At 40.7% G+C, this 26,252-nt stretch overlaps 1 protein-coding gene across 1 annotated transcript in view; it reads left to right on the top strand.

Annotated features, from left to right (window-relative positions):
- Positions 1–3,203: 3,203 nt before the first annotated feature.
- b3gat2 (beta-1,3-glucuronyltransferase 2 (glucuronosyltransferase S)) overlaps positions 3,204–26,252 on the top strand; it is a 60,272-nt gene continuing 37,223 nt past the window's right edge. Inside the window, exon 1 of the mRNA XM_056395344.1 lies at positions 3,204–4,418. Within this exon, the coding sequence (XP_056251319.1) occupies positions 3,885–4,418 (534 nt within the window). The 5' untranslated portion in view covers positions 3,204–3,884. The remainder of the gene's footprint in view (positions 4,419–26,252) is intronic.

Consider the following 26,252-nt stretch of genomic DNA (forward strand, 5'->3'; position numbering starts at 1 on the left):
CATAAAAGCATAAGCATAAGAGCATAAAATAGCTAATTTGCTACACTCACTAAACAAACATGGGCTGAAAAAAAAACAGGGCTCAAGTTGAAGCCCACAGTTTGACTCGTTTCATCCATGGCAACATATTCCCTGTTTCTTGAAAAATTCCTGTTCTGTTTTCGGTTTTCGGAAAAGACCAGGGGGTTGGATTCCTGCAACAAATTCAGTAGGCCTGTAATTGCTGCACAAATAGTCTATATCATGATAATAATAGCCTATTGTTGTATTTTATCGATTAAAAAATAAATAAATAAATGAGTAAGTTGTCCTTTCCGTGTGGCCCGGTAGCGAATATGCCGCGGCCCAGTACCCGGTGGTTGAGGACCACTGACATGCAGCATATCCGACATAAATTAACTTGACAGTGTAACTCATTTGACTCACAACTGACAAACAGTGATTTGGTATTAAAGAGCACCCTCTACAACACCAAATCACTGTTTGTCAGTTGTGTCAGGTATGTCTGTGTATTTGATTTAGTTGCATTTGGAGTAGATTTACTGAGTGAAGTTGTGGGTGAGCTACTGGCAGCTTGCGAGCCACATGTTGGAGACCCCCATTCTACATAAAATAAAATAAATCCTTCCACTGCGTAAGTTACTAAAAATATCTGAAGCCATCTTAGTCAAAACAATCTCATTTATAATTAAATTTTTCTTGATGCTTCATCTTAATTTTTTGAAATTGCTCATTGTGTATGAACAGACAGGAGAACATGCAATCAAGGTTGATTAAGCATGATAATTTAATATTGGAATAAAGCCTTTTCACTATCACGTCAGTCTCTTAAAAGTGATTCATCGTCAAGTAAACCCATTACTTGGTTTCCACCCAACATCACTGAGCATGAGGCTGATTAAACCTCCAGAAGTCATTTTGTTTGAGGATGATGTAAAACCCAACAACTCTCAAAGCGCCAAACATGGTGCTACAAAGTACCCATCCCCCCCTGTTATACATCAACTCTCTCAGGCCGCTACCTAATCCAAACAATCAAAGGTTCTTTCATCCTGTGAAATTATGAGCTTGTTTGCATGCTATTAGTTTGGTCTGAACCAACTCTATTAGCACGGATCAGTGATTTCTCTTCCCTTTCCTCCCAACAGATCTCTTGATCCGTGTTGTGTGCATAATTAACCATCATTGATTAGCTTCTCGGCTCAAGTGGAGAGCAACAGTAAACCAGGAAGCGCCTGCACTTATGTGTTTCAAGGACCCTTAAATGGTTCCACAACAGACCAGTGACCCCTGTTTGATCCAATTCTGCTTAGATGAACCACCACATGAGAAGTCAGCTGTGCTTATGACCTTGGACAGTCAAGGTGATGATTGCACATGGGAGAGGAGAGACTATATCATCAGCAGCGGCATGTTTTTGCCTTTCAAGATGGCCATTGTGACAGGTTACATACAGCAGAAGACAAGATGTCGGAACCTGACCAATCGTTGCTTGCCATGTTTTGTGACCTATGTAGGTGATCAGACAGGAAGTGCCAGAGACTGACTCACTGTTCCACCTCACTGCATCGACAACACAATTTCTCTTTTGCTTCGTCATGTTTACGGTTGTGTGCAGAAGAGCACTCCTCGCTCCTGTGAGTCAGTGTCGTAGAAGTTGTCAGACGTACGGTGGCCCGGAGAGCTCAATACATGCAAACAGACAAAACAAATTGATGATGATGTTTTCTGAATTTGTTTGTGTTTGTTGTATCTGTTTACATGTGTTCTCTTAAAGTATGTTGAGCTCTCTGGGCCTACATACAGATGGGATTAGAGATGGCAAAACAATTCAGATATGCTCATTATGTTAGTTGTTTTCCACTACGACATGCTACATGCGATAAAATGTCCATTTTCATCCCCATTGGTTTTCATCTGTTGGGTCTGGGTGGGCTGATATGTCGTCTCATCCTGGGATTATACATCTTTGTGATCTCCTGTGGGTTTAATATGGAAACAAAATCCCAACTCTTCCGGTGTCCTAGGTCGACAGGTCTTCAAAACACAAACTTGAGCCACTTAAGTTTTAGTTAAAGGTCCCATATTTAACACTTTTCCTGTGTGTTGATCCATAAGAAGATGTATTTGTGAGAACCAAAAACCATCTCAATTAAGCAATGTCACAAACAAAAACAAAAAACAAACTGGTATCAGATTGTTGCTAAGCAATACATAAACATATTCCTGTCCTGCATAGCGCACATTAGCTTGCTACTCTGTCTACACGTTACCTCAGGTATGGGCAGAAGTATCCAGGCTTCGTCCCTTCATCTTCTTCTGACAATCAAACATCATTTAATTCAAATGTCATTGCTGGAAGTACTTTTATCTTTGCAAAGTTTGTTACAATGTTAGTAGAACAGCTGTAAAGCGGAGTGATACATGTAGTTAAAAGAAGAAGTGCTGTTGTCCTCTATGTCAGCACTCATGGAATGACTCTCATCCAATCAATTTACTTGGATGGTACTAACCATTGTGTAATGTAGCATTACATCTCCTCTCTCAGGCTTCTATCTGGAGCTCTAGTAACAACAGGTCAGTGAGCCAATCAGAAGAGAGGAGGCTCTGAGCCTCTCAGAGGGTGGATGGTGGACTTCAGGCATGGCTGATCATGACTGCTTTGTTGTGACATCACAAAGTTACAGAAGTCCTGACGGCTGGTTTTAAGGCTCAATTTCTGAATACAGGCTGTGTGCATTGGACTGAGGCTTTGATACTTTCACAGTATTAATATAGAACCTAGACCTGCATATGTATGTGTGTGTGTGTGTGTGTGTGTGTGTGTGTGTGTGTGTGTATCAGAAAATCCCACAGCTGTTTCTTAACTATTTATCCAGACATTTTTAAACGATGTTTGAGTTGTTTATTGTCCTTAGTTTGGGATAACAGAGTGAAAAGCAGGTTTGCAACCAGTCTGTGTTCTAATGAAATTAAATGTTGTCGTGTGTTACCACCATAGGGGATCATCCAAGGTTCCCTATGGTGGTGACATATAGGAAACCCAGATTGTCATTGTACAATTGGCACTCTGGGACCATCCGTGTCTCTTACTTCTCATGTCAAGTTATTTTTAAATAATTTATTCTTGACAAACAACACTGGCAGCATAAGCTACCGTCTCTCTCTCTCTCTTTGTGTCTCTATGTATCTCCATCAGCTGGGTTTATTCTCAGAGGACACTGATGCACACAACATAACAAGGCTCTCCCTTTCTCCTCCCCTCTCTCTCACTCTCTCTCTCTCGCTTTCTCCTCTCTCTCTCTCTCTCTTTCTCTCTGTATGTCTATCTCTCCCGAGGTTCTCTCCTCTCTATCCAGTCTCCCCTCCTCTGCTCTGCACCTGCTCCTCCCCTCCTGCCTTATTATCCTCAGACTCAGAGCAGCGCTCCGTCCTCGCCAAGTGATGCTCCTCGGCGGGGCGGCGCACATCGGTGGGTTATCACCGCCCGCTGCAAGGAGGGCAGCTCCGGCTTGTTTTTGTCCTCGCACTAAACGACGGCTGGATATGGGAATGTGACGGGGCTTGCGAGAGAGTGAGCCGGAGGAGGGTAGAAACGACGAAGAAGCACTCAAGTCCCATCCGAGAGAAGAGAGGGAGGAGGAGGAGGAGGGGGACTACGGGGAAACGGTCCCGTTGGGACGGGGGACGCAGCGGAAGGTTTTGTGCTTTAGCCCCATAGTTTGAAATAGACTTGAGATGCTGGTTTTTGTTGTTTGGTTGTGAGGAATTAACCACAGGATTAAAAGGACCGGGTTCTTGGAGTTGCGTTCGGTCGGTCGGGGCTTTTCTGTTTGTGATGGGAGTGAGTGAGAGAGAGGGCGCACGGTAACTTCAGCCTCGCCATGAAATCAGTGTTTTTCAGCCGCTTCTTCATCCTGCTGCCCTGGGTCCTTATTGTCATCATCATGATCGATATCGACAGTAAAAGGACGATCCGGACTCCGGCGGCCGGCCGGACCGGCAGGACGCAGCGTGCACCCCGGACCGGCGCACCGGGAGTCGGCATCACCCAGAACCAATCTGCCCTGCCGGTTATCTACGCCATCACTCCGACCTACACCCGTCCGGTGCAGAAAGCGGAGCTGACCCGGCTGGCCCACGCCTTCCGCCAGGTGCCCCGGTTCCACTGGATCGTAGTGGAGGACTCTACGACGCGCACGGAGCTGGTGGCGCGCTTCCTGGCCCGGTGCGGCGTGCCGTACACACACCTGCATGTGTTCACTCCCCGCAGGTTCAAGCGCGCCGGGATGCCACGCGCCACCGAACAGAGGAATGTGGCTCTCGCGTGGCTCCGGCAGCACCGGAACAAGCGGGACACCGGGGTGGTTTTTTTCGCGGATGACGACAACACCTACAGCCTGGAGCTGTTCGAAGAGGTAACCGGACGTCTCTTATGTTACCTGTGTTCTCACTGTGTGTCCTGGTCGCTCCCCGTCACTGTGCGGAGAGCTCGAGGAAAGTGTGGCTCACTCACAGCATTTCTAGACGAATTCTTAAACTTTTCTCAGCTGAAAGACATGATCTTATAGGCCTACCTAAAATATATGATCATTTTTATATATCATTTAGAGCAGTGGTTCTCAAGGACCCTTAAACTGACACAAATTGGAACATATGGACCCCCATTTGATAAGATTTTTGTTTTTTGGATGTTTTATTAAAAAGTGAGTTAGAAAGTGTTTGAAACCCATGAGAAAAATAGTCATGCATTCTGTCATTTGGAATTATAGAGACATTTTCCTCTTTGCTTCAAGTGACGCTGCAGTGTAACGGAAAGAAGAAACATTCTTTTACAACTGAAAGGTTCAACTCTTAAGTATTAATCCTCACACACTGGGGTTTATGCTCCTCCAGCTTCGCTTGGTCTACCCAGCAGTGTGTTGGGTTGCTTAATCCAGCAGTGCTGCATCACATCTTATTTGCTGATCATATATTTTGTATGTAAGATAAATTGAATAGGCTATCTGAACAATATTACTTGATTAAATGTAGCTTACTGTAATGTAAGATATTTTCCACCTGAGTATAAGTGTTAAGCTCCAACATGTGAAATCTGAAAAACCGCACAAACATCCCTGCAAACCCACTTTCATCGGATTTTGTCGCACAGATTTAGGGAGAGAGTTTAATAGCATGTGGCTACTGCTTTAGCACCTTTAGCATCAGCACCATCAGGTTAAAGGGTCTATCTCCCCTATTTCTTACTTTTGTGTTATGCTGCTCCTCACCATTATGTATGCTGCACAGGAGAAGTCATTGTTAGCCGTTTCCCAAATGGGATCATTTGAGCATTCAAACATTGAAATTCAGCTTCTTCATATTGATGGGATCCTACTGGAACCCTGCTGAAAAAAAACCAAAAAAAAAAAAAAAAAACCCATGGGAGACTCCCGACCTTATTTTGAGAAGCGCTCCATTCACCTGGAAGGCCATTGTTAAACCAATGTATTCCAGTGGAGCGTCTGGTGAAAACTGCACTTAGCATCAAAGGGGCATGCTCACTGAGAGAGAGAGTGGGAGTTGAGTGGAGACTGAAACGAGCGAGAGACAAAACAGCTGAAGAGTAAGAGGGAGGACTGGCTGACAGAAAGAGAGACGATGGAGAGACGATGGTGATGTTGTCCAATTTTCTACTGATCCAGTGGCCAGCACAGAATTAATAAGCAGCAGTGTTCCTGTGTGTGTGTGTGTGTGTGTGTGTGTGTGTGTGTGTGTGTGTGTTTACTGTCAGGGGGTGATTAAGTGAAATGACTTTTACTTTTATATTGTCAGTATTTTCCAGGGTTCGTGCTCTTAAATTCTCGCCTTTATCTGGATGAAAAAGCCTCTCAAGTTGCATTTAAACTAATATGAGACTCTAAAAATCTTCTGATATATAAACACTGACTAAAACATATCGACGGTCTGTAGCCTGCAGATCTGATCAGGCTGGATGATATGCCAGTGTCGATCCAGTGTACCAGCAAACCGATACGTCCCTGTGTGAATCTGAGAGCTTGTTTATGTTGCTGCATGTTACATGTGTGGGTATCTCTTTTCACATCACTGGTAACGATCAGCTGTCATTTATTTTAAATGGTACGCCGTGCTCGAGACGTCCAGATTATGAAGAAAGACAAGCCACCAGCGGCGTCAGCAGCAGCAGCAACAAAACAGTCCTCTCACTCTCCTAAATGCACAAACACTCGGAGAGAATGCTTCTCTGATTGCTGATCGCTGCTTCTGATTACTGCCATTCAGAGATTTCTGGCCTCAGATCAGAATGCGAAACATTTTTATATCGTTTAGCCGAGAACTTGGTGTTGAAATAATAGAGCTAAAACTGAAGGGATATAGTTTGTATCACGGTAAAACTCAACTTCAGGGTGAGTGATTCAGTGATAGATAAAAAAGAGACTGGTGATTTTTAATGGAGGCGTTTTGTGGTGAGCACATTCAAACCTCTACTCCAGCCTGTTATTGGCTCTTTGCAGAGTGAAAGTTGCAACATGTTGATTTATGAAGGCTTTTTTCTTCAATCTCCATCTGTTCTGCAAACAGGGAGATAAACCCTGCACGTTTACATTAAGTTTGATGCACTTTATTTGAGCTCTGCATCTGGATTCTCAGGCTGTGTGTTGGATGTCTTCTATAGAGAAGTCTGGTTGATTAGCAGAGATGTATAAGCTGTATAGGGCAATATGACTCCAAATCAATATCACAATTATTTCAAATTTCACTTTGGCGCTTATCTCTCTCTGGCTTTTTGAGCCATGCACTCTTGTTCCAAGTGATTCAACAAATAGTTGGTGTTACCTTTGGCCGCTGAAATTAGTTTTTTCTGCAGTGCTTGCATTTCACTGCATCACTAAATGTGCCCGAATGACGGACACTGATTTCTGTTTAGGTGTAAGCTGCGCCCGTTGAGGCTCAGCGTTTGTGCTTGTGTCGTCCACGTCGACAGCTTCACTTTGAGTGATTGCAGACTAGCATTACTTCAGTCAGGAGACACTTCATTCTGAGTCAACGAACAAATTTTATTGCCATGTGCAAAACAAGAGAGGAAAAGTGAGAGTCTCAGCCGATTAGACCCCTATGTGATGTCATCATACTTGATGGGGGCTGAGGCTGTGAGAAGTACAGTACAGGTCTAGACACTGGTGGTGGGGAGAAGAGAAGCTGGAGATCTGGATGTGACGTGAACTCAGCAGGAGAGAGGAGAACAGATTTTAAAGTTTGACAGTGACAACGTGATTGGCTGGTTGAGATCATGGCGAGATCTGATTGGTTACAGAAAACACCGGAAGTCAGCTGATTACAAGAAGTGGGGTGAGAGAGCGAGAGAGAATTGTGAATCAATGAGGTATAAAGATGGTCCTGGGACGGAGGCACATCACTGAGCATTACGTCATATTTTTTAAGGGGACAGTTCAGTTCAAGTCGCTGAGAGGTTCTAAATGTTTTCTGGTAAATGGCACCGTCTCAGCTGCAAGTAATGATTATTTTCATTTTCACTTGATCTGACAATTAATTTTTCAATCAGTTAGTTCTCAATTATACTGTATCAGAAAATAGCAGGAAACTCCCTTCACAATTCCCTAAATCCCTTAAGTTTGCTTGTTTTGTCCAGCCAACAGCCCAAAACCTAGGAAAAGCCTGTTTGCAATGAATTAGAATCACAATCAGGTTTATTGCCAAGTAGGTTTCACATTCTTTAGTAAGAAGGAAAAAGAATAAAGAAGGAAAAAGCAAAGTACTGCAGACAGATAGCTGAAGTATAAATAGAAAAAATTACAATTAAATATTTACAATAAAATGTGAAAAAATTATAATTAGAAATATAAATATAATACAATAATGTACAATGTGCAAAATGAATGGGGACAAAATAATGAATCATCACATTTAAGATGCTGGAAGCAGACTCAACAAACAAACACTTGCAGAACAAATTTCTGACATTTTACAAATTGATAAATCAATTAAACGCTTTTTAGCTCTGAAGGTCTGAGCTGAGGACAAACTGCAGTCTCTGTGTCTGATGCTCACAAGTAGCAAGTTCTTAAAAATTACATAATGTTGTTTATGAGAAGAACAGAAATCCATCACGCTGAGCTGAAAGTCCAGTTACAACAAAATGTGGTTAAAAATGACCAAATGACCATCTAATCAATCAAAGTTTATTTATTGGTTTGTTTTTGTTTGATGGGGACAATGCAAGTTAATGAACATCAGTATAAAATACTCAATGTGAACATGCAGAGATTGTAGCAAAAATGCTAATTTACATCCACAGTCCCCAGGCAGGTAATATTAAGCTAAAACATGACAAGTCACAAAACACTAAAGTAAAAAACAAAAGACAAAGTTCATTTTGCACATTGGTTAAAGCTGAAGAAATCCTACCTGAACTAGAATCATATGGTGACTTTAGGTTGTTTTACCCTCCGTCACATCCCTGAACACATCACAAGGGTGAAAAAAAAATAACCTGACTAGTGAACCCAGCACACCGAGCTGAGTCTGCTCACAGAGTCTCAGTGTTCGATTCCGGCGGCTCAGTGTAAAGAGCATCTGTTTGATTTGTTGATAGCACACTGTCTTCTCTCTGTCCTCCTGCCTATTTCATTACCCAGCTCCTCTGTGCAGGTAATGGCCTGTCATAGAGAGATAATAGGCTGTCATATGGCAGAAATAACCTGCAGAAGCTGTCTGCAGGCTTTAGACTGATGGCACTAACTGTACTTATAGTGGGTGGCAGCTTCATATTAGAAAGCCTTATATCATTTCAGGAAGAAAAAACGATTGAGGCAACATTCAAGCAACTAAAATATTATTTTACCTCGACCCCCTTGTGATGATATTTCCTGTAGTGATGCAATGGGAGTTTTTCAATGAGATGCAATGATGGTTCAGAAGCCCATCTAAATACAATACTGCCATATGTACACAGCAAGATTTATGGCTCTGTGTACTAGCCATGATGCACCTTCATAACTACAGAAAACCACAGACCTTGTCCTATCTTATTTCCCCTTACTCCATAGAGCACACAGATTGTTTTCTTCCAACCCTCTGATACAATCCATGAAATAGCTCCCCAACTTTCACATGGGAATCGAACACCGCTCTCCTGTACTACGTTTCCACACTTTTGCCTTTGCTCCTGTCATAGTTTCTACGGCCACTAGATGTCGCCTAGCAACAAAACGTAACTATGGGTGATAATAGACTGCTGTACACATGACCTCTGGGCTCATTTTCTACTGGAGCTCAGTCTAGTCAATAAAACAAATGGAAGAGAATATATATGTACAGCTGCACGTGTGCTGTATAAATGAGTGAACGTCACTGAGCGTGAGTCATTCTGCTCGTGTGGACAGGCGCACTGATTGAAATAAAAAGGCATTCGTTTCATCAGACAGGAATAAGACAAACAAGTTAGAGAAGGAGCTGAAACATCCCTGTGTAGACAAACCTGGATACGTGATGAAATGGGTGGACATCAAAAACTCTTTATGGTAGCCTAATCAAGTGTTTCTCATTGTGCAGACTGTGTTGCTGGTGATCGTCGTGGTAACAAACCTACATCTTTCCACCACGGCTCAGCACGTAAATGTTGTCCATTTAAAAACCATATTTAGAAATAAATATAGTTTTTTATCGAATGGTTCTGCTTCTGAACTCAGCAGAGTAGAGTTAACTGTAACATTGAGACATGAACACCTTCAGTTCCTTACAGCTGGGATATGCTACAGTAGAATTATGTAACTGCTAATGTATTTAGAAATGAGCACAGGTTAGACTCATAGCTCATAGCTTTTGGGGGGGTTAAATCCACATTGATTTAAGCATGGAGAAGAAGAATTTATGATTTAATATTTTGACTTTAACCAATTCTGTCCTTCTATGAGCTACTGTGGAGCAAAAAGCAAAGCATACCTGACCTGCAGTTGTCCAATTAACCGACGAGGAACTGCAGCTGGAACAAAAATCAGCGCCACTTTTGACTCTGGGTTGTTGATTACATGAAAGCTATCCAGGCTGTTTTACTCCAAGAGTGGGCCACAAACTGCCGCAGAGTAATGAGCAAAAATGTGTTACAACCAACCCCTACCCCCCCCGATACTTCCTCCCCTTATGAAAAAAACATTGGTACGTAGCAAATGTTTAACAAGCCTCCCTGCGTTTCCCCCTTTTACTCTCTGGCAGCAGAGTTAGGGAGAAATCAGGTGGAAAGGCGTTTAGCATGAAGACGAGAATTAAAGGGAGTACTCTCCGTTTCCGCACAGTAGTCAGATCTCAGTCTGGCATGGTTGATTATGCACACGACATGTTAGGGCTGAGTTGCCTCCTCGCAGTCAATAGAGTGTCAGCAAATACAAGAGTGCCAATTTAATGGCCCCCTATGCAACGCCGCTGCAATGGCCCTTAACGCACACTATTTCCTGTTTGTTCCTTAAGGTGATTTTGACCTCAGGAGTCAATGTGCTGCCATCATGGGGACCTCCCTCAATCAAGGTCGCCTTTAAATTGGACTATTTTCATTCAAAAGGTTTGGGCAACTCAGTTTTTTTCCAGAGATGTGTTCATGTTCGGATAGACAAGCTTCTTAAACAACATTTAAACCTTCACTGGACTATAAAACTCCATTATATGTAGGTTAAGGGAATTGATGTAGGGTTAGAAGCTACATAAGTCACAGTGAATAAGGCCCCATTGATGGATTTTTGGTTATTTTAGTGAATCATCTCAGCAGAGTGGAAGGATTTCTGTGATTAAGGGAAATCAAGGTTGATGATTAGATTTTATTTTGGTAGTCCAGTAGCAAAAAAAAAGCAGTTTCATGCACACTCCTCCGTTTGCTCACAGTTCATGATAATGAACTGTTCATGATATTTTAAGAGATTTTACAGTTTAAACTTGGTTTTCTTGTTATTTTGATTATGATTCCTCCGGGTAGTGTTGACATAACCAAGTTAATATCTGAGCTCAACATCACTAAAGAGACGTCTCATATGAGCATTTGGACAATCAGAGAGGTTTAAAATAAACCACCTGATTAACAATGTTATTACCCAAACTATCTGTTGGGGTAACATCCATTATATATATTATGGCTGATCAATTAAATATTATCAAAATCTCAATATGACCAAGTGCAATATCCAAATTGCTGGAGCTGCAATTTTTTGATAAAGATAAAATGTGTCACTGCAGACCATAAATGAAGCATTGTGGTGCCAAATCATATTCTCCAGATGTAAGGGGACATGGTTATTTGGTGCAGGCCCCAGCAAACATCACATTATCATCATTTTTATTAATTTTTTTTTCCAGGGAAGGTAAGATAAAAAAATAGCCATTCCCACTATAACCGTGACTCATATCACAATCGCAATATCTGTCAAAATAATCCCAATATGATTTTTTTGCATATTGTTCAGCCGTAATAAATATGTATAACGATGAAACATCATTGCTTGGCCATTTTAATTCAGTCTTTTTTCATCCTGTTTTCTTTTTATGTTTATTGGCAGTCATTTTAATTTCTGTTTCTCTGGTCTGAATGAGCGGACGGTCAACCACCTACCTGGCTCTGTCCTGTTTGTTGTGATTGTCAGACAGAGACCTTGTGATGAACAGTGGCATTATGAATTAAAACAATGGTGTTATGAAATAACACACCTAAATGAAACAGGCTGCTACAGGAATAGAAGAGCTGAGTTTAACAAATCGATAGTTTTACAGGTTATATATTAATCTATAATGTCTTATTTATTTAAAGGTCCAATATAGTATAAAGGCAGATGTCCATGTGTTGTTTGGTTATAACGCAGGTCTAGCTTCTATATTAATACTGTGAAAGTATCAAAGCCTCAGTCCACAGAGAAATGCACACAGCCTGTATTCAGAAACTGAGCCTTAAAACCAGCCGTCAGGACTTCTGTAACTTTGTGATGTCACAACAAAGCAGTCACTGCCCTCAGCCATGCCCCAAGCTCCACCCACCTGGACCCACCATCCCACCTTGCAGGATTTGTTTTTTCTGAGTGTTTACCTGAAATCTGCTATATTTTTATTTTTATTTACTGAGAAAACAGTCAGCCAATCAGAAGAGAGGTCTGAGAGCCTCCTCTCTTCTGAAAAATATATCTTCTTATAGATTAACACTTCAAATAAAACACAGGGAACGTGTAAAATATGGAGCTTTGATATTGAACACTCTGGGTTCAACTTTGACCCACTGTTCTTACCGTAGTTGTGCACTAAGAGAGACATTGGTATATACGATGTGATAATCTGACTTGTTATCTGATTATATAATCACACTCATGGCTCTGTCAGATCTCAGCAATTACTTTAGTGAGTACAGTGTTTTCATACATAACAAAGCCAAAAACACAAAATGATAAAAATAAAGTTTTGATAAAGCTGATTTATCCTGTGAAATTACACTTCAAGCTCTCTTTGTTGATGGTTGATCTGAGAGTATTGACCAATCCTTTCTGTTTTGGGTCAGTTTCTCAGTGGAGGAACCCGTTCAGAGTTAGTTGCATAACAAGCAATCAATAAAATTAAGCAGCGCTTTTCCCCTCCTCTTCATTCCTGAAAAGCTGACTCTGGGGATTGAGGGGACTTTCAGCTGACGGCGGCATGGCAGAGCTGTTTGATTCAGCTGCAGCAGCCTGTCAACCGGGCCAGAGTTTCGTCAGACCTTTTTTTTTTTTGAATAATTGAACTCCCCCCGGCCCTGAGAGCGCCACAGCAGTCACAGTGACTATTTTAGGGAGCAGGTACTGTGGCAAATGTTCTCTGCTGTGTGACTGAAGTGTGACTCAGGCACACCTCTCTCATATGCTGCCATACGGGGTCTAGTGTTAATCTATTAGTTCTGATGTGGTGGGCTTGGCTTTCAGGAACTCCACTGCTGCACTGAAATGCAATAAGATCTTCTAAATTTTGAATCAGAAACTTTAAGAATGTGCTCACTTTTAATTTCTTTGAAAATTTGTGCTTGAAATGAAATTGACTTTTTAATTATACTGCCATAGTGTTAATACAATACATGCAATCGGGCAGTCAGCTGGTGTTTGAGAATTGGCTAACAGACGTTCTATTTTTAGATAAAATGGTCCAAAGACACAGGCATGCAAACATGAAGGATTTATTTCATCAAGTGTCCAAGCAGCGGGCTCCATGCCTGCAGAGAGTCGTGGGCGATGGGGAGGTGGCACAAAGAGAAACTGGTGGAATAAAGGAACCAGAGCGAAATAAGCAATTCAATTTCCTCAAACCCCTATGAGCAATTATCATAATTACACAGTGTAGTGGGAGAAGCAAGGGAGGGGAGGGGGGTTGTTATGTCAGTGAAGCAAAGCAGGAAGGAGAGGAACTTTTGCTGAGAGAAAATGTCCGTGCTGGGGGTTGGTGGAAGGATGAGGATGGAGGAGAGAGGGAGGTGGCGGAAAGGTTGAAGGCTTTTAAGGGCCAGTGTAAATGTAAAAGAGATGTTATACACCAGCTCTCCGCTTATTTCTCTGCTGTTTTGTTTTTTTTTCTCCTGAACTGGCAGCTTGACTACACACTCTCCCTCTGCTCTCTGCTCTCAGTGTAACAGTGGCCAGGATACATTTATGTTAAACTGAAGCTGTTTTATTCAAATGAAATGGACACGTTCTGTCTTCAGGTCTTGTGACAGGTTTGCAAAGGGCATGTGTGTTCTCAGTCTGCAGAGGAGGTGCGATTACATCTCAGAAATTTTAAATCCTGAACAATTTTTTTTTGTTAAATAATTAATATCTGTGGGCACATGATGATGATGGTGATGATGATGATGATGATGATGATGATGAGGTGTACGTGCTTTCAGTCACGTGGTGATTATTGATGATGTTGCAACAGTGGAGGTTTCTGTTCTCTTTTTAGTCTGTGAATATTGTCTATCAACATATTGATTACTGGTTATTATCCAAGACTTAGGATATATTCAGGATTAGAACATGCCTTGAAATGTATGTTTTTCCAAGAGTGTGAAGATGCCAATGAAGCCAATGAATTGTGTGAACATGTGTTTCTGGATTGGGTTGCACCAGCTACTCATGAATACTAGTTTCAAACTAGTGATTTACCAAATCAGGTTGCACCATTAAATCTTAGGAAATGTCTTCGATAGGAAAGAATATAGTAGCCTAATGTGCAGGAAACAACAACCCAAGCAAAACCAATCAGCTATTGAAATCACTATAGAATCACAAACTAGGAGAACTTCCTAAACTTGCAATTTCAGAGGCTCAGGAGATACTGTTTGTCTTTTGTAAATATAACTATGGGTTTGGTCTATTCATGTCTACATACATAGGGAATTATATGTATTTCAGAGAGTTAACCTAACAAATGTTATTTACTCATTTAGTAATGTAATGTTCAAGATTTACATCATTATTAGCCAGCGTTTATCAGGTTTCAGGTCAAAAGTGTCCACCTGGTAGTTAGTGGATGTAAATATTTAACTAGTCTCTACATAAGAACTAGTTTGTGAGCTGTAACCTGTTTTAATGAAGTCATGCATGAAACACCCATGTCATAACTGGGCTGTTTGAACTTATGAACATCTGGTGTGACTGACCTCTGGTGTACAATTATTACTATATTATATATACTACTATGAACTACTATATATACTATATATAACAGTTAACTCCGTACATTTAGCTAACAGTAATTTAGCTCCATGATTGTTGCACAATCAGTAATAATGAACCTCACCAAAATATGCCATAATTATGCATATGGGTTTTTTTTCACATGGTAGCAAACTGATTTGGAACCAGCCTGATTAGTCATTAGACATATCAGTAAGGCGTTAGGGAAAACTTACCCCGGATCTGCCATTAATGATCCAATCACGTCATCCTTTAGCATGTTGACATTTTTTGTTTGAGGAGCGTTAATTCCTCCTGTAGTCCACACACGAAGATTGTGTATCCTGTAGCCTGCACAGTAAATGTAGTGGTGGTTCACCACTGAAAGTTGAACCCATAGATGTACTGTGAACTGTGAGATATACACTGAGTTGCCAGTTCATTAGGTAAAACGAGCTAAAACTGTAAAAATGTATTCTAAAATAACAGCCTTCCCATAAATGAAGGTTATAATGTTGAATTTGTGTTGAAACTGCTTTAAAGTTATGATAATTTTAATGTTTGCAGTTTGCGGTGCTGCTGAACTGTATTTGATTATAATGAGAGGTGTCTCTAATATGTGGCCTGTACTCATTGAGATAAACATGGTGGAGAAAATATTATATACCCAAGACACAATAACTCCTACCAACAGCACTAAAGCTTCATACAATGCACCTTCTATGTTACACGTAACAATTTATCCATCCACCCAGTACTTCAATGCATTGTGTACGGTTATATTGCGAGTTGCCAGACTTGGTTTGTGAGCTCAGGTTGTGGTCTCTATACAGGCACAATGGTACCTCACTTGGCAAGACTTCAGTAAGCTGCACACAGTCAGTGAACCAGGCTGTCGTTTGCCAAGAAATAGTTCCACCATCTGTATGTAGATGTTAAGTTATAGTCAGTGTACTGTGTATCTAACACACAGACATGAGATTTATATTTTTGTTCTCGTGTAACGCTTGGTATGAAAGCAAATAAATGTACTTCCCAAAAAACCTACAGTATATCACTACTTTGTGATTTAAATTTACAAAACAGCTGGAATTTCACATAAAAAATTGGTTTGTGCACAAATTGGAGTTTTATATAAAACGCACGACTTCATGAATGGTATATACACACAGACAGCTAGTTCCCACGGTGGAAAGAAGGTCTGCAGATATTTTCACAGATATCACACAGCTTCATATGCACACAGACAGCCACACACACATTTACACACAGCCAATATGCATGCACCTTCATCTCTTTAATGTTTTTTTTTTTCATATAAACACATAAACCATTCAACCTGCACACATATCATGCACCATTGAATCACAGTTTCATAGCCCATCCGCAGCCCCTCTAATTTGATTCATTCATTTTCTCCCAGCTCATTTCTTCCCTCCCTTTCTCCAATTGCCTCTGCCATGCATATTAATAACACACAGATAAAAATACGCTTGATTAAAATCACACCCGGCCCAGCCACCCGAACACTCGTCCCAGTGCGCAAACAACACAATGACGGCTCTTTCTGCGGGGCAGGAGGCAGGAAACGAGAACATCCATAATGGATTTCATATACTTCATCATTAAGAGTCTTTGTGTGTACACACAATTCACTTTTCACCTATTTGTTTGCAGGGAAGGGAGTCAGAGTTGATTACCCGACTGAGCTGCAGTGCTCCCAGACACAGTGTCCTGGCTGTGAGTCAAATGAAATGTGATTCCTCTCAGCACTGTATTTTTCACCCCCAGCTTTTCTTTTGTTTACTTGTAAATAGCCTGCGTTTACTGACTGAGCTGCTGGTGCTGTAATTTGTCAGGACTTACAGGTTGTCATGCACCCATGAAATTATTTTTCATGTGCGGCCGAGATGAATGATTTGTTATCTCACTGCAGTGTCTACCCTCTGGTGAAGATATCCATATTGATAATGAGACAAGAGCTTTCTTAATGCATGACAGGTCCTGCCAGCGGCTCCCAGCTATAGAACTTAAACTGATGTACAGTACAGAACAAAGGCCTTTACTGATTCATCAGAGAACCAAAGAGAGTGTGGAGAGTCAGAGCAGTGTGCTGTGTGCTGTCATCAGGTCATAAGAAAAAGAAACAGAATGTAATGATAATTAAGTGGAAAGTTCTTTTACTCACTTCCATACCGTATTGGATATATTTTTATGAATGGGTTTGAAACCCATTAGTCTCATTGTACAAAAGTGTACTGCATTGCACACTTCAGTTACATCACTTGGACTCTAGTCAGTTCAAGCAATCGTCAATCTCCGGGTCTGAAAAATAAAGTGCAAAAAACTGTAGTTCCTCTAATGGCCACTTGAGACCAAAAGTGAGTCAGTCTCCCAGGTCAAGACTCCCATGTTAAAATGTCCAACTTTACAGGAGAAATAAACATGTTTACAGACTGGTACGAAAACAGCTTTGGTCTTTATAGCAAATTTCCTTCTTCATGACAACTGTATGAACTTTGATATAACTCACTTGTTTAAATTTTGTTAAGGCCTAAAGTTATGTATAACTGAGCGTGTGGCCTCTTTGATTGATAGGTGGGTGAGCGTATACTTGCCACAAACTGGTATGCACCGAAGTCTCAGCTTCACACACGCCCCTCCCCTTTACTATTTTTGGATTACCCAAGAGTTAGGTGGTGACGGTGCCAAGATGGCGACAGTGGAGTAGCTCACTTTGAGCTTCAAAACTGTTTCTCAGAAACCTGTGGGGGACGTCATGGACACTACGTCCATCTTTATTTACAGTCTAAGGTTTCGAGTCACAATTCTGATGACTGTAGACAAACCCTAACCATAACCCAAAGGGTACAGATGACCCTAGCCCAAGGCCCATGGATGGCCTAGCCATAGGTAATGCAAAGGTCTACGTATGACCCTTAAGTGGGATCAAGTGCTGCTATTTACTTAATGTCTTATATCTTTGACAATACAATGTATATGTACAGTATTTACATGTAAATGAGAAAATAATAATAATGATAATAATATGTGTTCGTCAATCTGATAGCCCACCCCCTGCTGTTGGTGCGTTCAGAACACTTGGCCAGTCAGATGTCGTTCTCTCTCACGAGCACATTGATGACCCATCTGTGAACAGCCCCTCCTCTCTGTGAACACTCTGAATCAAAACATGGTCATGCAAGGGAAGAAGGATTGTTGTTGGCTTTTCCCCTCAAAGAAGAACATAGCTATTAGTCAAAATTGACTGCTCATGCAAGTAGATAACATTAATGTTAAACCTTAAAGGCTAAGCTCCCTTAATCCACATGAATTCTGAAAAATTGTCTCAGACTAAAAAGGTCTTGTCCTGAAGAGGCACAAAGGCAGTTTTGACCAGATGTTTTAGCAAAACAGATTACCTAGAAACTTAAGAAAACAAAGCTGAACAGTGTGATTAGCTATCCAATAAATTTGTTTCATATATTTCCAGGCTTCTACCAGAGCTGCTGTAGCAGCTGAAGCAGCAAAAGAGAGAAGTGGTGAGAAAGAGCATAAGCCTGTACGCTTGAGTTCAAGTGGATGGATGCAGACCCAGAAGTCACTCTGCTGGCAAGCATTAGTGACTTGATTTATATTCAGGCAGACATGGTTAGCCAGTGGAGGTAAATGAGCAGTTGAGTGACATGTGCCCTTTTAGTTTGATTGAAAATCAGATGCTACTGTATTCTGAACTATCTGGAAGAGTTTCACTGTGCTGAGAGTCTTGAGGGATAACCGAGATAACCATGACCTGTACCAAGAGTTGGGTGGCATGCTGAATAAAGGAAAGGCTGATTTTTCTAATGAAAAAGTGGCATGAATAGGAGACAGACATGTTCAGAGAGGGAGCGTTGGTCATCCCATCATGACACTCAGGTGTCTCACAACCTTGTTTGGGGTGTGAGAAACAAATCAAGATCCGCACTGACACTGTTGGGTCATCTGGTGGAAATGATAGGTATAGTTGGATGTGGTCTGCATAGCAGTGATATGAGAATCCATGCAAGCTAATAATTGGACCCAAGGAGCTGGTGTATGTTGCAAAGAGAGGGGGGCCCAACATTGAGCCTTGGGGCACCCTGTAGAGTCTGTTGGAAATTAGGAGGACAGTCCTTTCTCCTTGATATTGGAGAATGTACAGTTAGCAGGGAGCACAGCCAGGGTAGCAGGGTTTTCAGGTTTGAAGTCTCAGTGAGAGCCAGTAGCACAAGGGATGGCTTGTTAGCATAGGTAGTAATGAAATTAGCTTTGTTAACTGCAGACTGGCAATTCCACAACCCAACAAAGAAGGAAGCACATTTGGGTGAGGATTATTGCAATGAGCGGAGGTTAGCCAGGAATGGAGTGGAAGCACATAGTTTATAGTGCAAACTGAGTTAAAGTGCTCAGGGCAAATACGACAGTTTGCCTTGTCTTCACATGGGGAGGACTACACACGAGGGCTGAGGCTTCAATGACTCTCTATTGATCTAGCATAATCCTAATGGAACGCGATTGTTTACATGACAGGATTTTTTGCATCCTGCTGAGTAAGCCCTCCAGAATTAGCAACACAAAAGGTTTGTGTGGTCCAGACCAGCTATATTAGTCTATATAGGAAGTCTGTTTATTGCCACATTGATTGACATAAGTGATTACCATGCCTTAACCAGAATGAATTTGGAGTTAACATGACCCAACTCTTGTTCAGGCCATGATTATCTCTTGCCTGGACTACTGCAATGCGCTTCTGGAAGGCCTCCCCGTCACACACAGTGAAACCTTCACAGATGGTCCAGATTGAAGAAGCCCGTCTGGTCTTTGATCAGCCTTAAAAGGTCACATGTCACTCTGCTCTTCTCATTGACCCACACTGGCTACTCAAGGCTGCACAAGTCAAAATCAAGTCACTAATGCTTGCCTTCAGAGTAACTTCTTTGTCTGCACGATCTACTTGAACTCAATCGTTCAGCCTTATGCTCCTCCTCAGCCACCGTGTTCCTCCAAGATATGTTGTCTGGCATTACCACCCCTGCAGTCTAGACTGCTCTTGTCTGTGGTTCTTCAATAGTGGAACAAGCTACCGAATGCTATCAGGTCTACAGGGTCTACTTCTATCCGCTCTATCTCATCTCTCCTGAGAGTGGAGCGGAACAGGGAACTTTTTATAGCAGTTTCAGGGTCTTGTTTATGCTAGTGATCATCTCTCATGAACTGACTCTTCCATATAGAAAGGTGGTATTCATTAACTCAGAACGTACGATTTACGAAAAGTTTGTTCAGTAAAGACAGTTTGCTGAATGTGACTTGGCACAGTCGAAACCTCCCTGAAAAAAGTAAGAGAGGATGAGGATAGGATAAGAATATAAAAATGTTGCATGAGCTGTTGTGAGCTTACATGAACGAAAACTCCTTCTTATAGGACTGCTGATTGCTGTTTGAGAATAAACTGTCAGAAGGGATAGAAGTATATATTTGTGTTCAGGAGGACACCTGGAGACGGCAGTGATACAGAGGAGGGTTTGTGTTCCAAGTCCCACCGGTGTTCTGCTTAGTGGCACCTGGTAGTTGCTTGACATCTTCTCTGATCCAGACCATATAGTGCTTCTCCATATTGTGGTTGTTATTTCTGTATACTCCATCACAGAGTAGAGATCTCTCCCCTGTTGCTCTATAGTTTCCTCATTTTCTTTTCCACATTAAAGGGGTTTTGGGAGTTTTATTTATTCAAACTGAGGTATGACGGGTCAGTGTTACTATTTATTTTATTGTTGTATTTATTTATTTGTTTCGGGACCTCGAGGGCTCTGTAGATTTGTGACTTGGGGGTATATAAATAAAAATGATTTGACTTGGCACTTGGAACTTTATATATAGAGTAATATAGAGTACATGAATATTGTGTATTTTGTTACCATTGAGACCTCAAGCAGAGGCTGTTGCTCTCTCCAACTGAAAGCTCAATTCATACGTAATACTGGGATTTAACATACAGAATACTGTATTCATATGAAATTGTGTTGATCTCCAATAAGGACATCCTGTTTGTTTTTGAAACAGTAACAAATAAACTAAGATTAAAATGTGCAGGTGCTTCATAGACAACAAGAAGTCGACTACATGTGTGCACCCACAGAAATTGTTGAATCTTTACACCCTAAGGAGAGGTGTATTCTTCTGGTGTTGTGGCAGCTTTCACCTAGAAATAAATACTCTTTCTCAACAAAATCCCACTGTGTACTCTCTCAGCCACATTTACTATTTTCCTTCTCCAATTCAGTCCCTGCGGGGAAGCTGTAGAGTTTGTTCATGATGACAAACTTGATCATAAGGGTGAGCTCAGTTGTTTGTGGCTTTCTGAGAGACTTGTTTGTGTTCTTAGATACAGACTGGATTACTGTGGAATAACATGAGGCACTCAGAGCTTCTTTGATACCTTGTTCCTGCTCTGTAGTGACACAGTAAGTACAAGACTTAGATCAGCTGCTAGCTCATATTACTGTTCCTGCAGAAAGGATATATCTGTAAATAATCACAAAAACAAGATCTCATATATTTCCAGAAAAGTTTGTCATTCTTTGTTTGTATGTGGATTCTTCCTTTTAAAACCTTTTCTTTATATAACTTCATCAGTTCGTTGTGATCCGCTGTGAGGAATACGATATATTGATTTCATAGAGCTGTATGCCTGTCAAAAAGATGAAGTTTGTGCTGTAAAAATATGGAGTTTTATTCATTTTTACTCAGTTTCCAGTGAAAAATAAGCATTCACACACACACACACACACACACACACACACACACACACACACACACACACACACACGTTTCCCAAAATAGCGTACTCTCTGTGCAGAGGATTACATTCGAGGTTGTATTGATTTTTTTCTTCGACTCCAGACTTTCTCAAAATTGTTGCAGTGTTGGTGATCGTTTCAGACTTTCTTGTTCAGATTCTGTAAACCTAAATAGAACTTCAACCCTATACAATTCCTTTCTCAGGGTAAAGGCTCAATATCTCCAACAATAAGAACTGAAGGAGGGGGATAACTCTCCTCTAAATAACAGGAAGTGTTTTAAATTGGTTTTGTTGGCAGTTAAAAGCATGAGACGATTGTAAAAAGAAAGAAAAAAAAGGATACAGCGAGCTCCTGGTTTGCTCCAGAATTGGCAGTGAAGAGAAGGAGCAGAGAAACCAAACCACTGGTTAGTATTTAGGCATTCAAGGGTTGATCGCAGAGCTAGAGTCAGAGCAGCCAGGTCAGCATACCGCAGAACTTATTTACAAGTTTCTACTCTTTCTGGGAGGTAAATTCAGTAAGCTGTTTAGCATTAATTCAGAACGGTCTGTGATCGGCTTTCAACCGACATTTTGCTGCCGCTGGCAATTTGTTTGATCACACAATGACTGAAAATAGCTCTTTTCACTCATTCACTTCTGATGTTGTTCTTAAGCCACAACAAATCAAAGATGTTCTTTTGTCATTCAATCATTACGCTTTTTTTTTCAATCTTTCCAAAACATCTTGTATAGTGGCTCCTCTTCATAAAGATATGGAAAATGGCTGTGAGCTAAATAAAAATCAACCATTTTTTTCAATTTTCCGTCCAATTTACACGACCATTATGCAAATATTAGAAGTTTGCTCATGAAGATAAACATGTCATTAAACGTGTCATTAAACCACTGCAGAGGAGGAGGGTGCAACAGGACTACATGATCGAAAAGACAGACGATGCGATGGACGGGTCGTCTCATATTAAACATCAGAACACCAGTCTTTGACTTCTCCTAACTCGTCTTATGTAGCCCCCCTGTTGAATATAGTCTAGATAAAACCAGATTCAAAACAGGCATGTATACCTATAAGCACCGGCTGGTACAATTTGCCTGTGATAGAATACATTTCTTTTTGGTCTTTTAATGATGTTCTCCTCCTCCTCATCACTAAAATGCCTTAATGAATAAATAATTAGGTGAAATTGTTTACTTCACTGTCATAGTAAGACTGAATTTGTTGTGACATGAAATCTCCCATAAGTGTGCTGGTCGTTTGTGGTTATTATTGCTCATTATTGTCGATTTAGGCTACTCATTTAAATAACATGGGTTATCTCATTATGTGATAAAGTTTTTCTTTCAATATCACACCCAAACATGCACATATCCCCCTCTAATGCCCATTTTCAATGTCATCTTAGGCTGATTTATACTGACGGCCATGTAATCTTATTAGTGTTATAGCCTACTTGAAATGATAAAACAACAGGACCAAGACACAGCTGGTGATTGTTGGCAGGTCTGTGCGACAAAACCAGGACGATGGCCAATCAAAACCAGCCCAATACCAGAAATCAAAATGAGATATGATCTATCATACACACTGCTTTGAAAGTCCAACACTGTCACTGTTATTGTCTAATCTGTTGTAATAACTACAAAGTAACACCATAAATGTTTAGTGTCCCAGCATTAAAAACTGTTTTTCTTTAGCAGTACTATAGCAGAGTGGGGTTTAGGAGGTGGGCGCCAAGACGATGGAGAGCATTACAGCGTGCGTGTGTGTGTGTGTATTTGGGTCTTAATAAATTATTTCATTTAAACACAATACATATTGTACCATATGTACATATTATTCATGTGATTTGCATATGAAATAGATCTACCCAACCAGCAGACAAAGAAAATGCCCCTGACACAGTGGTTCTGTTCTGTGGGAAAGCCGTGGACCTGGCAACCCTGCAGGCGGTGACTATACATACTCATTTAGATGTTCCTTAATGAGGACAACACCTTGATAGACAGAGTACATGTGTTAGCATTATATATGCAGTAACCAAGTGCACGGGTACATTTTATCCATTGGCAGTTTTATGTATACAACGACCCCCGGCAGTTGCAGCGTCACATGCTCCATGTGCATCATGATTTATACGTTAGTAGGAGGAGGCTGTGGTGGATGAGTTGACAAAACACAGGACTCTCAAGCAGCAGACTGCTGTTGGTTTCCAATGTGAAACTGATAATTAGTGTTGTTTCTTTTATCCATGACTGTTCCACAGCCACGTGTATATTATTGTAAACATGACGACGAAGATCCTCTAACCATAAGGTTTATCCAAAGTGGCAAGTGAAGGACAACAGTGCAGCCTCAGTGCAGTAGGAGGCCTAATTGTTTTAATTGTTTTATCTACGTTTTTTCTCTCTGAAACCTATTGATTTTATGCCTCATCTATTATTATCATTATTATTATTATTATTATAAAGAAATGTACTGAAAGTGCATAGTAACCCAAACCATGATCTTTTCATAAACCTAATCAAACAGTGACCATTCTACAACCTTTATAAATAAAGAGGCTGCAGTTTATAGTTTAACATTTTTTAATATCTAACTTAAGTCTATGACTTCAATGGGAAGCAGACAAGGAGAGGTGGGAGTCAGACATCTAAACATGCAGTCAGTTTACACACTCGATGATATTGTGAACAGAGTGTGAATTTTGTTCTAGCTGTTATTTTATTTTAAATAAGTCAATTGTTTTTTTTCCCTCTGTGGACAAAAGACTGACTCGTACGACAGACCTGGACCGCCTCACAATTGTGTGCAACTTTGAATTTAATTTAATCATTTAAATAAATTTGAATGGATGGTTCTTGCCTTTGTCCCAATGTCAAATTCACAGAATGATGCTATTTTCTACTGTGTGGCTGAGTCTATTGAATCAGCCACAGGGAATGAAAACAATCCTTTGATGCAGTTGAATGCAGTACACTCTTATTAAATTCAGATTGGTGAAAACGTAAAACTCATGTTGTTGTGAAGATTCAGAGACATACGTTATGTTAATTTGGATATACATCTACAGTGACAGGGCTCTGTGAGAGGGGTACATTTAAATATCGCTACCACTTTACACTAAGACTACTCTTATAAAGGATTTATGAATGGTTTATAACTACTTTATTAATTATCTTGTTAACACTTTACAAATCATTTATAAGCTGTTATAACACATTCGATAAAAAGGGCAACTGTGACCTGTTGCTTGCCAAATAGTGAGTGAGAATAGTGAGAATACTGCATCAATATACGGAAACTGTGACATAACTGTTTATAATTCTTTATTTATGATTTATAAAGTGTTAATTGAAATAATGACCTTATTATAAACATTTATAAAGCCTTTATGAGGGTAGTCTCACTGTTGTACCTATATACAGTATGTAATCTGCAGCAGAAACACGTCTGATGGCTGTGAGATGTAAAAAGGCTTACTGAAGCAGTTTTCAGTCTGGATTGTCTGAATGTCGTTTACAGAAATGCTGCTGCCTCCACTTTGCCATTCAGCTCTTTGGTTCATTACTGCAGATAATTACAATAATCATCACTGTGTTATTTATTTATATAAAAAGCCATCTATGCTTTGCTGGAAGGTCGGTGTATATTGAATTTAGCCTCATACTGAACTCGTTGAAGCTTCTTAAACCCCATACCAGACCTGATTAAGGAAAGGCTGATTTTACCATCAACAAACTGGTCTCATTGAACAATCTGAAAAGCAAAACACTTAAGCTTCAAGCCACTACCTGGTTTTAACCAAGCCTTCAATCTGTTTACTATTATCTCTGTGTCTGTTCTTGTCACATTATTTGATTTATTTTTCATTGTACCTGCCAACGAGGTAGCGCTGTATAACATCATGTGCTGTATGCTCAGCCAGCCTTCCCTGTATAAATAAAGGTATAACTAGAAGTTTGTCCTGCAAACTTTTTCTGGTGCCAGCAGTAATCTGCAGATGGTGGCATGAAAATCAGCATGTGCTAAAGCAGTCGCCACTGAGCAGAATAATGCACCATCTGTTGAAACGCCGTCACCCCCACAGCTTTGTTTGGCTCCCAGCAAACATTTTGACATTGAGCTGTTGTTGATAAGACAGCGCGCAGCAACTTTGAAAATGAGGCAACATCTGTAGTCACCGACATCCTCCAACAGGATCTGAATACAGTTACACAAATACAGGGTTTCTTTTGATAAATCTGGTTTAATGGAGCTTTTTATCATCCTGTAACATCATGTTGTTAAAAGTTGTGCTTGATGAAAATGATGCCGGACTCAAACACTTCGTCTGTCAAATGCTTGCTCTTTAAGCTGAGGCGAACTTAACTCGCCGTTTTAATGCGATTTTTATCCGCACATAACAGGAAGATCTGGATGCTTCTGAGACTGATTTTGAGTTTAATGACACCCTAGATAGACACGCTCACATTATACACAGATAACTACATAGCCTGGACACAATCCAGTTATAATGGATAAATGAAAGCTATAAAGATGTAGCCTTGTGCTGCCAGCCCACAGTTGTTATCTCACCCATTTAATGCAATCTGGAGAAGCACAACAGACATTTGTTTGAGGCAGATGTCATTTTAACCAGGCTGTAGAATGGATTATTGACATCTTTGATCAGATATCACCACGCACCCTGCATCTAACTGGTTGAATGCAAAACCTGCTGAACTGTCACTGGTCTTTGCTTCTGGTTTTTTAATATAAAAACGTG

The sequence above is a fragment of the Seriola aureovittata genome, chromosome 14 (assembly GCF_021018895.1).
Source record: "Seriola aureovittata isolate HTS-2021-v1 ecotype China chromosome 14, ASM2101889v1, whole genome shotgun sequence".
In the NCBI taxonomy this organism is placed as follows: domain Eukaryota; kingdom Metazoa; phylum Chordata; class Actinopteri; order Carangiformes; family Carangidae; genus Seriola; species Seriola aureovittata.